The sequence below is a fragment of the Vulpes vulpes genome, chromosome 15 (genome assembly GCF_048418805.1).
Source record: "Vulpes vulpes isolate BD-2025 chromosome 15, VulVul3, whole genome shotgun sequence".
Classification (NCBI taxonomy): Eukaryota; Metazoa; Chordata; class Mammalia; order Carnivora; family Canidae; genus Vulpes; species Vulpes vulpes.
Genome location: NC_132794.1, coordinates 70,617,851 through 70,633,631, shown reverse-complemented (window position 1 = coordinate 70,633,631; position 15,781 = coordinate 70,617,851). Strand labels below are relative to the sequence as shown.

Below are 15,781 nucleotides of genomic sequence, written 5' to 3'. Positions count from 1 at the left end.
CCCCACCTCCGGCTTCCCAGGCTAAGGTGTGTGGAATGGGCACATCAGGCCCAGAAGGGGCCCGGGGGCCTGGGTCCCTGCCCCTCTGCCCTGCGAGGGGGCTGACTGGATGCCCAGGGCCCAGGGCCAGGCTGCCCCTGCTGCTGACTCAGGCCCCACTGGCCAGCTCAGCATTCCTGCCCTCCCCACTGAATGGGGCTATTGAACCTCTTTGTAGGGGGAGGTTGGGACACCGGCCACACCCCCAACCAGAGCCTTCGCTGTGCTGTGGGCTCTGCTCTCAGGGGCAGCAACGGCCCTGGGGTCAGTCTGAGAGTGCTCTGGCTGCCACTGCTAGCCTGGGGGTGTCTGGGACACGGGACAACGACCCCAGGTAATCTGACTAGGCTGCACCCGAGAGGGAGGGGATCCCAGTGGGAGGGCATCGTCCTGACCCTCGGGACTGCAGGCCCTGGGATGGCAACCCTGCTCGTGATCCCCAGCTTGGGGACAAGTCTGTCCCCCTGCACATGCCACAGCATACAGGCGGGGGCGCTTCAGGGCATCTGTGGGTTGTCTTGCCTCCCTTGTCATCTGGAGCTTCCCTAAATCAGAAATGGTTTCCCCACACAGTCAGGGCCTCTCACAGGGTATGGGCTGGGTATCCCCATCGGACAGGGAGAGGGGGTGGTTTGGAGCCCTGCACGTCAGACCCCAGAGCGTTCATCTCCTCCTTAATCTGTACCTGGTGCTCAGCCTCTGCTGGTGGCTCCCAGCAGAGCAATGGGCCAGCTGCCCCAGCAGAGCCAAGGCTTCTCTAGATAAAGTTCCCCGTCTCCTCCCCCCCCCCCCGCCGCCCCTCCTGGCCTTCACCCCCAAGCTGGGATCTGGCCCCCCAGCCCTGGCTGCGTGGGCCTACACCTGTCAGGTGTGCTTTTCCAGGAATGGGGGAGGGCCGGGTGCCATGAAGCCAGTGCAGGTTGTCACACTTTGGTGGGTGCTACTGCTGGTGTCCAGGCTGGGGGCCGCCAGGAAGGGATCCCCAGAAGAGGCCTCCTTCTACTATGGAACCTTCCCACTTGGTATGTCCACTCCTCTGTTGGTCTGTCCGTCTGTGTGTCAGTTTGCCCGCCTTGGCCGGCTGGCCCAAGAGCTTGATGTTTTAGTCTTCTGACAGGTAGGATGAGAAGAACAACTCCATAGAGTTGTTCTAAAATAGGAGAAGTCCCTCAGAGATTATTTATTTATTTATAGATTTTATTTATTTATTCATAAGACAGAGACGGGGGGGGGGGGGGACGGGCAGAGACACAGACAGGGGGAGAAGCAGGCTCCATGCAGGGAGCCCAACATGGGACTCGATGCTGGGTCTCCAGGATCAGGCCCTGGGCTAAAGGCAGCGCTAAACTGCTGAGCCACCCGGGCTGCCCACCCTCACAGATCTTTTAAAACTTACTACGCAGACAGTAAGTATTAATCAGGGCCGAAACTGTGCAAACGAATGTTCCACATGTGGTTGTCCTCCCCCGCCCTGCCCCACGCTCCCATTGCTAGGGGGACAGGGGCAGGCTGCTGGGGAGGGGGCCAGCCCTGCGGCTCAGGGGGCACGGCCCACAGTCCAGGTGCTGGGGGAGGGGACGGAGGGGGCCCGAGGCTCAGCTTGGGGTGTCTCCTTGCAGGCTTCTCCTGGGGCGTGGGCAGTTCTGCCTTCCAGACAGAGGGAGCGTGGGACCAGGATGGCAAAGGGCCCAGCATCTGGGATGCCTTCACTCACAGCGGGAAGGGGAAGGTGCTTGGGGATGAGACAGCAGATGTGGCTTGTGATGGTTACTATAAGGTGCAGGTGAGTGATGGGTGTGGGGGGGGCGGTGAGTATGCACCTAGAGGAAGTGCTGTGAAGTATTAGGGGAGCCCGGGGACAACGTCAATCTGGTGCTTGCTCAGCACCCCCTCTCCCACTGCAGGTGACGGGGTGGGGCTGTGGTGGGCCAGGGATTGGTGGGCTGGGGGGTGTGTGTGCAAGAGGGGGAGGAAAGGAAAGCAGGGCCTTGGTCCAAGTGATGGGCCACCGAGCTGCTGATGCCATGATCGCAGGGTCTACGCGCCTCGGTGGCCCGAACCCTTGGCCTCTGCTTGTGAATTGGGCCCCTATGGAGGAAGTCCCTCTGCTTGGGACCTACTTTTCCTCTCTGGGATGACTTCTTGGGGGATTCATCACCCAAGCTTATTAGGAACACCCCGATGGACATCTCAAGCATCCCCATATCCTGCATTTAGGTGACTCCTGGCAGGGGAGAGCGGGGCAGGTGCTTTCACAGCTGTTGTATAGATGAGGAGCTACAGACAGGACTAAGCATTGGCCCGGGCCCCCAGTGTGACCCCTACCTCCCACCCCAGAGCCCTAGGTGACCCTGCCCTGCCTCTCACCCCTGTCTGCACAGGAGGACATCATCCTGCTGAGGGAGCTGCACGTGAGCCACTACCGATTTTCCCTGTCCTGGCCTCGGCTCCTTCCCACAGGTGTCCGAGGTGAGACAGGGCACCGCCTTTGAAGCCCAAGCAGGATTCCCTTTGGCCATGTTGGCTTTGCGGGGACCCCAGAAAGTGCTGGGGAAGGAGAGCAGCCCCGAAACATGGCTTCTCTGGTAGCAGCCCCCCGGGTTCTGTAGGCAGCTGGGCCCCCATGCCATGCTTCAGACCCGGGATCAGGCAGGCTGGGGGGCTCCACAGGGCCCAGGAGCACTGTCCTTTGCAGAAGGCCAAGGCCCCTTTTAACCTCGCCTTCAGCTGAAAAGGTGAACAAGAGGGGAATCAAATTCTACAGCGACTTCATCGACGCCCTCCTGAAGAGCAACATCACCCCCATCGTGACCTTGCACCACTGGGATCTCCCGCAGGTAAGGCGGGTGCGACCCCGACGGAGGCCCTGGGGGTCTCAGCTCAGCAGGGAGAGCCTGGCTGGAGGGTGGGAATTGCCAAGGTGGGGCAAAGCCTGGGGTCTGGACCAGGAGCTGCGAGGGAGCCAAGAAATCTGACTCACCCATGGAGGGACATCGTGCTGGTTTAACTCATGTTTGTAATAGGTGGCAAGTGTGGATTTTGAGGTTTTCCCCAAACATTTGGCCTAAAAACAACAAACCAAACTAAAACAAAAAGAAACCTCTTTTGCATGAGATGTGATGACACGGCATCACTAACGAGTTTGTTTGAGCCGGCATCCTATGAGCACAGCCCCGAGCAATCCCTGCTGAGTCTCAACCTCCCCATCGGATATCACTACTCAAGCAATGGTTCCTTCACCTGGCAAGGCCCCACGGAGATCACGGCCTACTGGCAGAGGAGCCGTGTACATGACTCTGACACAGGCCGCAGGAGGTCAGAGAACGGAAATGTGGCCTCAGGGAGGTGTTGGGAAGGGGATGGGGTCCCATGAGTGCTTTGAAGGGTTGGTCATGAAGTGGAAGGGATGCAGCACAGCACGGCAAGGAGCAGAGGGGGGGGGGGAGGGGGGCGGTGGCAAGTGACTGAGTTAAGGGTCTGGGGAGCAGGCAGGACGGGGAGGGGCAGAGGTGGGAGTGTGGCTTGGGGCCAGGCCTGACTTGACTTGACCTTGACTGCTGAGCTAAGGGGCCTGGGATCATCCCTTGGGAAGGTGAGCTGCGAGAGGCCTCTAAATGGGGCTGCGGGGGTACAGTAGACTTTAGGGAGACAAACTGGAAACCACCTTCCAGCTTCTTCCCTGGTTAACTGCTCTCACTAACCTGGCCCTTTAGCATCCCCCCTCAAAACCCACCAGGGAGAGCTCAGTAGGCGATCTCAGGGGAATGCTTGACCTCTTCATAAGCAGATGGCCTTGGTTGGAAGACAGCTGTCCACTGGAGAAAGCAGAACCCACCCTCCTAACAGAGCTGCTGAGGTTTCCGACATCTGTCTGGCCCTCAAAATCCTAATCAGAGCTTCCGTGTCCCACATCATGTCTTATTGCTTCTGAATGTACATACCAGGTTCTTTCTCCCAATATCAGACCTTTCTACCTTGGCCAATTTTCCTAAACATTCCTTTTAAGCGTGAGAGTCTCAGACTTTCTGTGTTCCCCCACCCTCGTTTGCACAAGGAAGGTCCACACTGACGTCGCCTCATGGTTCCTTATTGGCCACCATCCGCTGGCTGTAATGCCCAAGACCCCCTTCCTTGCTCTGTTGCTCTCAGCAGCCTCTGTACTGTCATCGCCCCGTTGCTCCCACGTCCCTGGCCTATCGACTCCAGAGGTCTTTTCTAGACACAGACCCTTGGGGCGCCTGCTTCTTTCTCCACTGTGTGTGTGCAGCTGCTCCAGGTCAAGTACGGCGGATGGCAGAACGGGAGCATGGTCAACTACTTCAGTGATTACGCCGATCTGTGCTTTGAGGCCTTTGGGGACCGGGTGAAGCACTGGATCACTTTCAGTGATCCTCGGGTAAGCAGGGCCCTTCTCCAGGTAGGAAAGCCCCCCTTCCCAGACCAGAGGGCTCCTAACCCCCTTCTCACCGGCCCTGTGGTCCCCGCTTGCCGTCCCTGTAGACAATGGCAGAAAAAGGCTTCGAGACGGGCCACCACGCTCCAGGCTTGCAACTCCACGGCACGGGCTTGTACAGGGCAGCACACCACATCATTAAGGTGAGGTGGGTCCTTCTGGGAGGGACGGCTGCGTTCAAGGTGGAGGGACAACCCCAGTGTCAGTTCAGCCGGCCCCGGGGGTCTGAGCCTGAGCTCGGTCCTTTGTGGTTCCAGCAAATTCTATCACACCTTCGCACTGGTCACTTGCATTCCATATGGATCTATGGAGGGAGTGGCCAGTCATCCAGTGCTGGATGCCAGTGAGACAATACAGTGGCTGCTCTCTAGAGCTTACGATTCAGTCAAGGGGGATGGAGCGCACGCATGTGAAAGTTTGTCACCTTTGGCCTAAACAGTCCCGTGAGGATCGGCGACAGGAGGAAGGGGCAGGATGACAGTGCACCAGGGGCTGAAATCTTCAATGGATGAGCAGAAGCAACAGGGGGTTGGTAAAGGACAACAGTAAGAAGGAGTTAGGAGTGTCTGCCTCATGGCGTGGACTCCAAAGGACCCAGGGTTTTGGAAGGAGAAATAATTTTCAAGCAGTAATAAGGGGCAAGGCAGTTACTACCCACCACCCCAAGGAATGTGGGGTGTGAGGGGGGAAAGTGGCCCCTTCTTGGAAGAGCTGCAGTGGAGGTGGTCTCTGGGGCAGCCACGCTCAGTAAGGGCATGGAAGTGAGGGAGACAGGAGAGGTGCTGCGGGGGGACTCGTAGTGACAAGGCTGCTGGGAAGGCTGGAGAAGGGGGAAGGGATTGGGTCACAGGTCACAGAAGAGGGTGCAGGGGACATTGCCTGGGGAACAGGGACGTGAGGCATGACAGCATGGCTCCAATGGACTCTCAGCAGAAAGACAATCAAATCAATTAGGAAGTCAGGGGGCCCCTGAGTGACACACTAGGCTCCCAAATTCCTGTCAGGGGGAGAGCTTTCTTATTCTTTCTACATTTGGCTTATGAGTTCTTAAACTGTGAGTATTTATTTATTATTTTTTATTTTTGCGAGTATTTTTTTTAAGATTTATTAATGCATTTGAGAGAGAGCTAGAGCGCAGGGGGAGGGGCAGAGAGAGGGAATCTCAAACGGACTCCCACTGAGTGGGGAGCCCCATGGGGGGCTCCACCCGACGACCCTGAGATCATTACCTGAGCCGAAATCAAGAGTCGGATACCCAACCGGCTGAGCCACCAGGCGGCCCATCAACCGTGAATGTTTAAAAGGGTCTCTGAAGGCATCAGTGAGTCCCTGATAGAGAATATGGAGAGAAGGCAGGTCGGCGCATTTTGAAGTCCTTTCCCAAGACTGTTCCAGATGCGTGGTATTTTCCAAACTTCCTGACCACTTAGGGTAAAAGGAACCGCTTAGTTACTGCAGAAGACGAGCAGGAACAAAACCAGAAACTTGAGCAAAAATCGTAGGAACGAGAAATAACACAAAGGGATTGGTTTTGTGCTTGTGCCAGAAGGAGACCTAGTTTCCCTACAGAACAAAGAAAACAGGTGCCTCTGGAGGTCAGAGGAAAGGAAACAAGGGTTTGGGATCATCAAGGTTGGACTCGGGGTAAAGATGGGACTCAGACTGGATCTCTAGTCGGGACAGAGGGACAGAAAGGCAGGCGAGAAAGGTGCCGGCCAATGTCCCCCTCTGACGCACCGCCCCTCCGTTTTCAGGCCCACGCCCAGGCCTGGCATTCCTACAACAGCACGTGGCGCGCCAAGCAGCGAGGTGAGCCCCACCAGCCGTGGGCGAGGGTCCCAGCCCCGGGGGGACGCCGCTCGCACCTGCCACCCGCCTGTCCTTTCTCTTAAGGTCTGGTGGGGATCTCACTAAACTGCGACTGGGGAGAGCCCGTGGACATCAGTAGCCCCAAGGACATAGAAGCCGCCGAGAGATACCTACAGTTCTGCCTCGGCTGGTTCGCCAACCCCATCTACGCCGGAGACTACCCCCAGGTCATGAAGGAGCGGATCGGTGAGCCAAGTCCCGTCTTTAGGGTCCAGGCACCACAGCAACAGTACTGAGCGCAAGTGAAGGAGAGGCCGGGGGACGGAAGGACACGAGGGGCTTGGGTGGGGCCCTCAAGGGGTAGCCCAGCCCCCAAGGAACTGAGAACTGCCTATTTGAACTGCGGAGAGGGGAGGAGGACACCCAAACAAATCCCCAGAGGGGGAGCTTGAGGCCTTCAGAAGTCAGGGGAAAATAGAGCAATTCTCTTCTATGTTCTGCTCTCCTGTCTCGCTCTCCCCACCCTGCTCCATTTCACTTTAAGTGAAGTCGGAGGGAGAAGTTAAAGACTAAGTCCTGGGCAGTGCCAGTCCTATCGTTGGTTCTGCCGCCTGAGAAATGCTTTCCAAGCTCTGGTTTTCACAACATCAGAGAAGACCAGAAAAGGGTGATCCAGGGCCAGTTAATCCAGCCTTCAGGGATGTCTTTGAGGACCCAGGCTCATTCCATCTTTCACTCCAGCTCCTTTAGCCAGCCCATCAACCACTCCCTATGGTCACATGATGGCTGCAGCAGCTCCAGGCATCATATCTTTGCACATCAACTCCCAGAGGCAGAAAAATGGAAATAGCTCTGTCATAGCCATATCTAAGAACAAGGAAAATCTTCCCAGAAGACAGTCTCCTCCCACAATGGACTTCTCTTCAAGGGAAGTCCTCAAGGGACTGAACTGTCAGATACTCCTGAATGCCCTACACCATGAGGACTAGGGTCTCCGAGGTGGGGAGTCAGGACACTCGTAAAGGATACGGCCCCTTGGAAAAGGATGAGGAAGAGGGCAAGAAAGAAGACAGGCACGGGACTAATGATGGGCGGGCAACCAGTATCTGGCCACAGGAGTCTAAAAGTATTAGCTCCGTTTACTTAAGAGGTATCAGTCTGCATACCCCTGTAGAGACAGGGGTGGCATTGAAATAGGTTACAATCTCACACAGCAAGACTGTGTTTGACCAAGAGAGAACTGTCAATGTTTCAAAAAATTCCCTTTCTAAAGCACCATTTATCAGACTTACCTGAAATAGGAGCAGTAGGTTTAATTCTAGCTTTGCCACTAACCAGTGACTCTAGGTGAGATGTTTTACCCCTTTGCGCATCATTCTTATTATCTGAAAGTGAAGGATTAGACAAATAATCTCTAAAAATCTCTTGGAATAACCAGTTCTGTGACACGTCTATACAGGTATATTCAAAATCCTGAGAATGAGGTCCTCAAGATGCACAGGGAAAAAGCCTTCCCCTGCTCTGCTCTGCAAGCACACCCCATCATTCACCTATTGCATTCACTCCCAGGACCCCCAGAGGCAGGAGCCACAAGATGGCACTAAAAAAAGCCAAATTATCACAGAAGAGTTCTTGGGCTTCAGGCCAATAATTCCAGACTTGATCAACTACAACTCTGTGGTAACTGAAGTGAAAATTGGGCTGAATTTTTCCTGCTACAATGTGGAAAGAAGGATCCTCTGAGCAGTTAATACTTTCTTTAGTGAAAGCATCTCATAAGCACAATACATGAACAAGAGTAATTCTCGACCTGTGCGGTCTCAAAAAACTTCCAGTGATGATGGAAGTGTCCTCTATCTGTGCTGTCCAATACGATAGCCTGTAGTCATTTGTGCCTATTTAAATTTTAAAAGATTAAAAATTCAGCCCTTCCGTGTGACTGCATTAAAGATGCATAATCTAATGGCCACATGTAGTCAGTAGCCACTGTATTAGACAGTCCAGGGTCAATGTTTTGTGGTTTTCCTCAAGTTACTGAATGTCACTGAAAATAATAACATGCTAGTATCTGAAAGGTAGTTAATAATACCAGCTTTTCACTCAGTTCATCTAAACCAATAGCCTCTTTAGAAACATGTTTATGGTTATATTTTAAAACTTATACAAATGCTACTTCACTCATTTAAAAGCTTTTTTTTTTGCATATATACAAAGATTTTATGCATGTTTCAAATTTTTTAAATTTTAAGAGAGTACAAAGTGAAAAGTCAAGCCTACCTCCCTCCCTCTTCCCACTGCTTTCATCTTTCCCAGGAGGAAGCATACCTCCTGATGGATTGTACATGTGAGCAAAAACACTGCTGCTCCATGTGTGTACTTGTCAAATGCAACACTCTGTCTTTCAATTAAACATGTATCTTGGCATTCTTCCCATGTTGGTATATAAAGTGCTGCGTCATTCATTCTAATGACTGCACAGTGTTGTATGGACGGATATCCAATCATTTACCCAAGCACTCTCCTTATAGACATTTAGGTTGTTTCCAATCCTTTGCTACTCAGTCTACAATGAAGATCCTCGTACGCACATCCTTTTACATGTGTGAGTAAAATGCAGCATAAACAGATATTGGTTAGTGAAAGGACATACCCTTTAAAAACCTTAAACATTAGGACAAAATTTCCCAACACAGAGGTTGTACCAGCTTACACTACAACAAAGCATGAAGGGGACCATATGTCCCCCCACCACACCAATGACCTTCCACATCTCTTCCCAAAGAAAACCAAAATTACCAATTTTTGCATAAGAAATAATATAGGAATCCAACCCCTTTTTTCAATACAGCTACAAAGTTGTCATTTACTGAGTAATCTATGAAAATATAACTTCTAAGCAATATAAAATTTTAAAATTTTGGATAGCATTCAAATGTCAAAATTCCAGCTTAAAAGTCTAAGGTTACATTTTCCATACAAATGAATCCCAAAACCCAGAACCTGGATAACAGTTTTTAGGTCAATATGCTAGTATTATCATGGTACACAACAGCAAACGGATTGTGAGAAAATCAAACTTTGTTAAATCCTATTTCTCTTTCTCAATAGGGAAAAAGAGTGTGGAGCAAGGCTTGGATATGTCAAGGTTACCAGTGTTCTCACTCCAGGAAAAGAGCTACATTAAAGGCACATCTGATTTCTTGGGATTAGGTCATTTTACTACTCGGTACATCACCGAAAGGAACTACCCCTCCCGCCAGGGGCCCAGCTATCAGAATGATCGTGATCTAGTAGAACTGGTTGACCCAAACTGGCCTGATCTGGGGTCTAAATGGCTATATTCTGTGCCATGGGGATTTAGGAGGCTCCTCCACTTTGCTCAGGTGATTATCACATTAAGCTATTCAATGAACATTTTTTTCTTTAAAGATTTGAGAAAGAGAGAGTGCGTGCATGCAAGCATGTGTGGGGTTGGTAGGGCAGGAGAGGGACAAGCAGACTCCCTGCTGAGCCTACATGAGGTTCCATCTCAGGACCCAGAGATCAATACCTGAGCTGGAATCAAGAGTTGGATGCCCAATCAACTGAGCCACTCGTAGTCCCCTACTGAACACTTTTGAATTCATGTCTTACAGCTTAGGCTCAGGTACCTACATTTTTTTAAGTTTTTATTTTAATTTCAGTTAGTCAGGGGAGTACATCTGGAAGTGAAACTCCGTTACCTCTATACATCAAAGGCTACTAGATAAAGGCTTCACAGACTAATGCCTAAATGAGAAACTACCTGAACGTAGAGCTGTAGCTAGTCTCATCCCACGTTAGTTATTTGGCCGCCCTTCTCACTTGAACTATGTGGGAAAGAACAAGACCTGAATGAGGTACATTTTCTCTACAATGATGTGGATTAACTGAGAAAAAGTCTTTCATATGAAAGACTTGCTCCTGTCTATATTCACCTCCAAATAAATGTGTGAACTGGCACCTACTAAATGCTAAATACATTTGATTAGAATATGGCGGGCTTGAGTATGCTGTTACTCTATGTGCCTCAGATTCAGAAACCCACCTGTAGGTTGGAATTTTTAAGCTATTCCTTACTATGACTCACTTTCAGACTCAATATGGCAATCCTCCCATCTATGTGACAGAAAACGGCGCGTCTCAAAAATTACACTGTACACAATTATGTGATGAGTGGAGAATTCAGTACCTTAAGGGCTACATAAATGAAATGCTAAAAGGTGAGATACTAACCAAGATTGTCTTCACGTATTTTGGTTAATAGCCTTCATTGACTGAAGCTTGTTTCTGAATCTCATAAATGAACACATTTAAAATTACCTTCACAATGTTATTTTTTCCAAGTAAATGAAATTTATTAAAAATGGAACATGTCTTTGCAGCTATAAAAGATGGTGCTAATATAAAAGGGTATACTTCCTGGTCTTTGTTGGATAAGTTTGAATGGGAGAAAGGATACTCTGACAGATACGGATTCTACTATGTTGAATTTAACAACCGAAATAAGCCGCGCTACCCAAAGGCATCAGTTCAATATTACGAGAAGATTATCACTGCCAATGGATTTCCCAATCCAAGAGAGGTAGGGCTAATTATTGATGTTATTTGTTCTAGATTTTTTTAAAAAAATCTCTACACCTAAGATGGGGCTTGAACTCAAGACCCCAAAGATCAGGAGTCATGTGTTCTCCTGGCTTGAGCCAGCCATGAGCCCCTCACTTGCTCCAGATTTTAGAAGAGCTAAGCAACTGGGGGTGTGCAGTGTGGTGAGCGTCTCTCTCTCCTCCGTGGAGGACAGGGCTTTGTGGGAACATGGGCCTTTGACTATCTCCTAACTTGTGCCACCTTTTTGCTCATTTGCTTAGAATGAGACAAATATGCCTTAAAAGTCAGTCCTAACTTAAAATTCAATCCTAACTTGCAGAACATGAAGGATAAACTAGAGTTATACACAAGTCCTATTTGTTTTAGGTTATGGTAGTCAGTAGAGACTTCTAGTTAAATGTTATTCTAAATGTTACATTTGGGGATCCCTGGGTGGCACAGTGGTTTAGCGCCTGCCTTTGGTCCCTGTGTCTCTGATGAATAATAAAATCTTTAAAAAATAAATGTTACATCTTAATGCAAATACTGCCTACTTACTCTTCAACTTATATCAAAACAGTTAAGTAAATTAAATGTATAATGACCATAATTTTCACTTCTTTTCCCACTAGTTCCAAAATGAGATTAAAAATAATCAAACCTACTATTAATAATCCTTTAAAACATATCAAACGTTTTCAATCACCTATAAATTTTTCTATCAGTTCTCTATGTTGCTATTGATAGCAGGGAATAAAAATAATTTAGAATGTCTCAATAAAGATAATTTCTAAAAATAAATCTTACTTTTTTTTTAAAGATTTATTTATTCATGAGAGACACAGAGAGAGGGAGAAGTAGCCTCCTGGCAGGGAGGCTGATGTGGGACTTGATCCCTGAGCCAAGGGCAGATGCTCAACTGCTGAGCCACCCAGGTGTCCCTAAATCTCACTTGTTTACCAACATTCTTTTAGGATGAGCCAAGTGCCACGATAAACAAACAGTGACTCATAAGCATTCACCAGTTTGGCATTTCTAGGAAAGTGCTAGATTGTAAGGTCCTCAAAAATAAAGACTGGTTTTGTAGGTTTTTTTTTTTTCTTTAATCCCTCACAATGATGCACATAGGCAATACAATAAATATTAACTAATTTAAACTCCAGGCAGATTTAAATTCTTTTAATCCCACATTATTTCAAGAATGATTTCAAATAGCAAAAAATTAGTCTATATGACATTACTTATCTAGTTGGTTTTTATTAGGTGGAAAGTTGGTATCTCAAAGCCTTGGAAACTTGCTCTATCAACAACCAGATGCTTGCTGCAGGTAAGTATATTTTTTCCCTTCAACAATTAAGGCACATAATTATACATATAATGATGTTACCAAAACCTCAAAATGTGGATCTATCTGAAGTCAATCATTCCAAAGCATACAATTAAAAAAATGATTTTTTCCTTCACTTTGAAACAAAGTTAAATTTGTTTTATAAGCATTTCAAATAATATTTTAAAAATCTACTACAAAAGAAATATTTTATTCACCCTAGTTTTATTCTTTGTGAGTCATCTGTCAATTTATAAACCTATTTTTGTTATGGTGGGCTTTGTGGAAGGAAGGGAAAATGTAAGCATATTCCAATAAAGAAAAGGCGAAGGATACTCCAGATATTATACTCACTCATTCAGCAAGTAATTATTAAGCACTCACTATTAGCAGGGGTTGTTGTAAGCCCTGGGGTATATAGCAATAAAATAAGGTCCCTGCCCTCATGGAAGGCATGGTTTCCTGTGCAATAGGATCTAAAAGGCTCTGAGATGTATAACAAAGATGCATCTACACATCAATGAATGCCAGCACATTTTGTTTCCTTCAATTCTTTCTCTAAGGGGAATCAGAGAAATGTACTTCCTGTTTTAACAAACCCATCTTTAATGTGGTATGAGAGATGGAAAGTGCTAGATGAAACAAATCCTACCAGTTATTTTTTCTTTTTCTAATTCAGCTCTTTTTATAGGCCAATACACTACTACTGTGCCCTGCTCCCATCTAAATAACCAGATGATATTAAGGATGCATATTCCTTTAAACCAAAATAAACTTGTATTTTATCACCTAGACACACAATATAGATTTACTGAAATCTGTAGGAGCAGGGCCTCAGGCCTTATTTATCATGGTAGCCAAGGTGCCAGGCACAAGACCTAAAAGCAGGAATTACATAAATGTCCACTACTATAATCAAGTACATGGAACATGCTCATTGTTCACCTCTTCAAGATTACTTAGCTATGCAAGAATTGTCCCATGAACTTTCAATATGGAAACTTCTATACCTCTTAAGATACACAATAACATCTTTGAAAGGTTGGAGATGTTTCTCAAGGATTTTTCTTTCACAATGCCCCCCACCGCCCCCCGCCCAGTGAAAACACAGAAACTGTGGAACATGTCTGTTAATTTTCTCACATTAATTTATAGTAAGTATAACACTTAGATTTTATTCCAATACCTATGGAAGAACCAAATGTAGGCATTATTTATCTTATATTTTGTGAAATATTTTTTTTATAACATTTATTTTTTTATAACATTTTTTTATAACATTTATTCACCATGTTCTCTTTGGGAGCAAGTGAAAATAATTACAAAGCTTGATGAAAAAAAAAAAAAAAAAAAAGCTTGATGATACATTTTCCAATACAGTTGCATCTTTCAGAAAAGCTATTATTCGTTGAAATGATGACATTGTCATTTGTGATGTTTTCTCTGCCATTTCAGAGCCTTTGCTGAGTCACATGCAGATGGTGACAGAGATCGTGGTACCCACAGTCTGCACCCTCTGTGTACTCATCTCTGCAGTTCTCCTGATGCTCCTCCTACGGAGCCAGAGTTGAGACAGGGTTACAGGTTTTATAGATTAATCTTTCATCAAGGATCTTCAGGATCTTCCTCCTTTCTCTGCTTTGAAGGTTTATATACATTTCTGTTTTCAGGCTCTGTGATTAAAAAAATATATATATATATTTGGGTCTTGTGCTGGGATTTAAAAACTAGAAAATAAAAATAAGCATAAATGAAATAAAAATCACCTGTCAAAGTCAATGTTAATATTTTGCTATTATGCATCTGTTTTTACTTTGCAAAAAAGGAATCATGATGCACAAACTGTTTTGATGCTTCATTTTTTCTCCTTCTAAAAATCTATCCAGGGGCACCTGGGTGGCTCAGTCAGTCAGTCAGGCATCACACTCTTGATTTCGGCTTGGGTCATGATCTCAGGGTCCTGGGATCAAGCCCTGAGACAGGCTCCCCATTCAGCGTGGAGTCTGCTTGTCTCCTCCTCTCTATGCTCCTTCCCCTACTCGTGCACTCTCTCTCTCTCTCTCAAATGCATAAATAAATCTTTAAGCAAATAAATAAAAATAAAAATCTATCCAGAAACATCACTATAATGTGGAAATAACTGTCAGCTTAGCACTGTCCTATAAACAATGGTCACAATCAAACGTCTACACCTAACAGGCCTTTCAGGTTCTCAATCTATCAGGCAACTAGGGAAATGCACTGGGTGAGTACCAAGTAAGTGAGCACATATCCTTTTCTGAGATAAACTTTCTTGCACTAAACTCAACTTCTATGAAATACTTCAAAGAAATACGTATTTAATTATTTTCTCTGTAACTAGATATTCAGAGTTTTTAAAATAAAGGTCTATTTTATTCTCCAATTACACTAAAATGCTAAAATTAAGTAACATCTATTTATCTGGGGACAAAACATGGCATAAGAATGATATGAAGTGGACAGCCCTGGTGGCTCAGCAGTTTAATGCTGCTTTCAGCCCAGGGTGTGATCCTGGAGACTCAGGATCTAGTCCCACGTCGGGCTTCCTGCATGGAGCCTGCTTCTCCCTCTGCCTGTGTCTCTGCCTCTCTCTCTCTCTCTCTCTCTGTGCCTCTCATTAATAAATAAATAAAATTTTTTTTTAAAAAAAGAATGATATGAAGCATTTTATTCATTACCTGATTCTATTGTTTCTAAAACACCAAAACAGTAGATAATGCTATTACATTAATTCTCTTGGTTAATACCATCTCAAACATTTTTAAAAAGTAATTTACATCTGGGGCTTAGTGCTACAATTAGGCTAGTGTAAACCTGTTTTGTTCTTTAATTCTTATTTAAATTCTAGTTAATTAACATACAGTACAATATTGGTTACAATATTGGTTTCAGTACAATTCAGTGATTCATCACGTACATATAACACCCTGTGCTCAACATAAGTGCCCTCTTTAATACTCACCAACCATCTAACCCAGCCCCCGCCCATCTCCCATCAACCCTCAGTTTGTTCTCTAACATTAAGAGTCTCTTACAGTTTGCTTCTCTTTTTCCCCCCTCCCATATGTTCATCTGTTTTGTTTCTCAAATTCCACATAGGAGTGAAATCACATGGTATTTGTCTTTCTCTGCCTTATTTCACTTAGCATAATATACTCTAGCTCCATCCACATAATTGCAAATGGCAAAACCTCATTCTTTTTGATGGCTGAGTAATATTCCATTGTGTGCAAATACCACATCTTTATTCACTCATCAGTTGATGGACATTTGGGCTCTTTCCATAGTTTGGCTCTTGTTGATAATGTTGCTATAAAATATTGGGGTGCTGGGGTAAAATAGTGTTTTTTTTTTTTAAGATTTTATTTATTCATTCATGAGAGACACACACAAAGAAAGAGAGGCAGAGACACAGGTGGAGAGAGGGAAAAGCAGGCTTCATGCAGGAAGCCCGACATGGGACTTGATCCCGGGTCTCCAGGATCACGACCTGGACTAAAGGCAGCGCTAAACCGCTGAGCCACCCA

At 46.6% G+C, this 15,781-nt stretch overlaps 2 protein-coding genes across 16 annotated transcripts in view; one reads left to right on the top strand and one right to left on the bottom strand.

Moving 5' to 3' along the window:
- The first annotated feature begins 4,306 nt into the window (after nt 1-4,306).
- LCTL (lactase like) lies at nt 4,307-13,804 on the top strand. Its single transcript, XM_026011880.2, has 9 exons — nt 4,307-4,435; nt 4,540-4,635; nt 6,247-6,301; nt 6,386-6,547; nt 9,410-9,684; nt 10,416-10,542; nt 10,705-10,904; nt 12,170-12,233; nt 13,689-13,804. The coding sequence occupies exons 1-9, from the start codon at nt 4,346-4,348 to the stop codon at nt 13,802-13,804; spliced, it is 1,185 nt and encodes a 394-aa protein (XP_025867665.2). The 5' UTR covers nt 4,307-4,345.
- The window catches only part of ZWILCH (zwilch kinetochore protein), a 37,308-nt gene continuing 34,973 nt past the window's right edge, over nt 13,447-15,781 (bottom strand). For 13 of the 15 annotated variants that reach the window (XM_026011165.2, XM_026011329.2, XM_026011407.2 and 10 more), the window contains one exon: nt 13,447-13,906. The gene's annotated coding sequence lies outside the window, so the exon portion shown is untranslated. Of the gene's footprint in view, nt 13,961-15,781 lie in introns of all 15 variants that reach the window. The other 2 variants (XM_072738879.1, XM_072738876.1) reach the window with 1 other exon arrangement.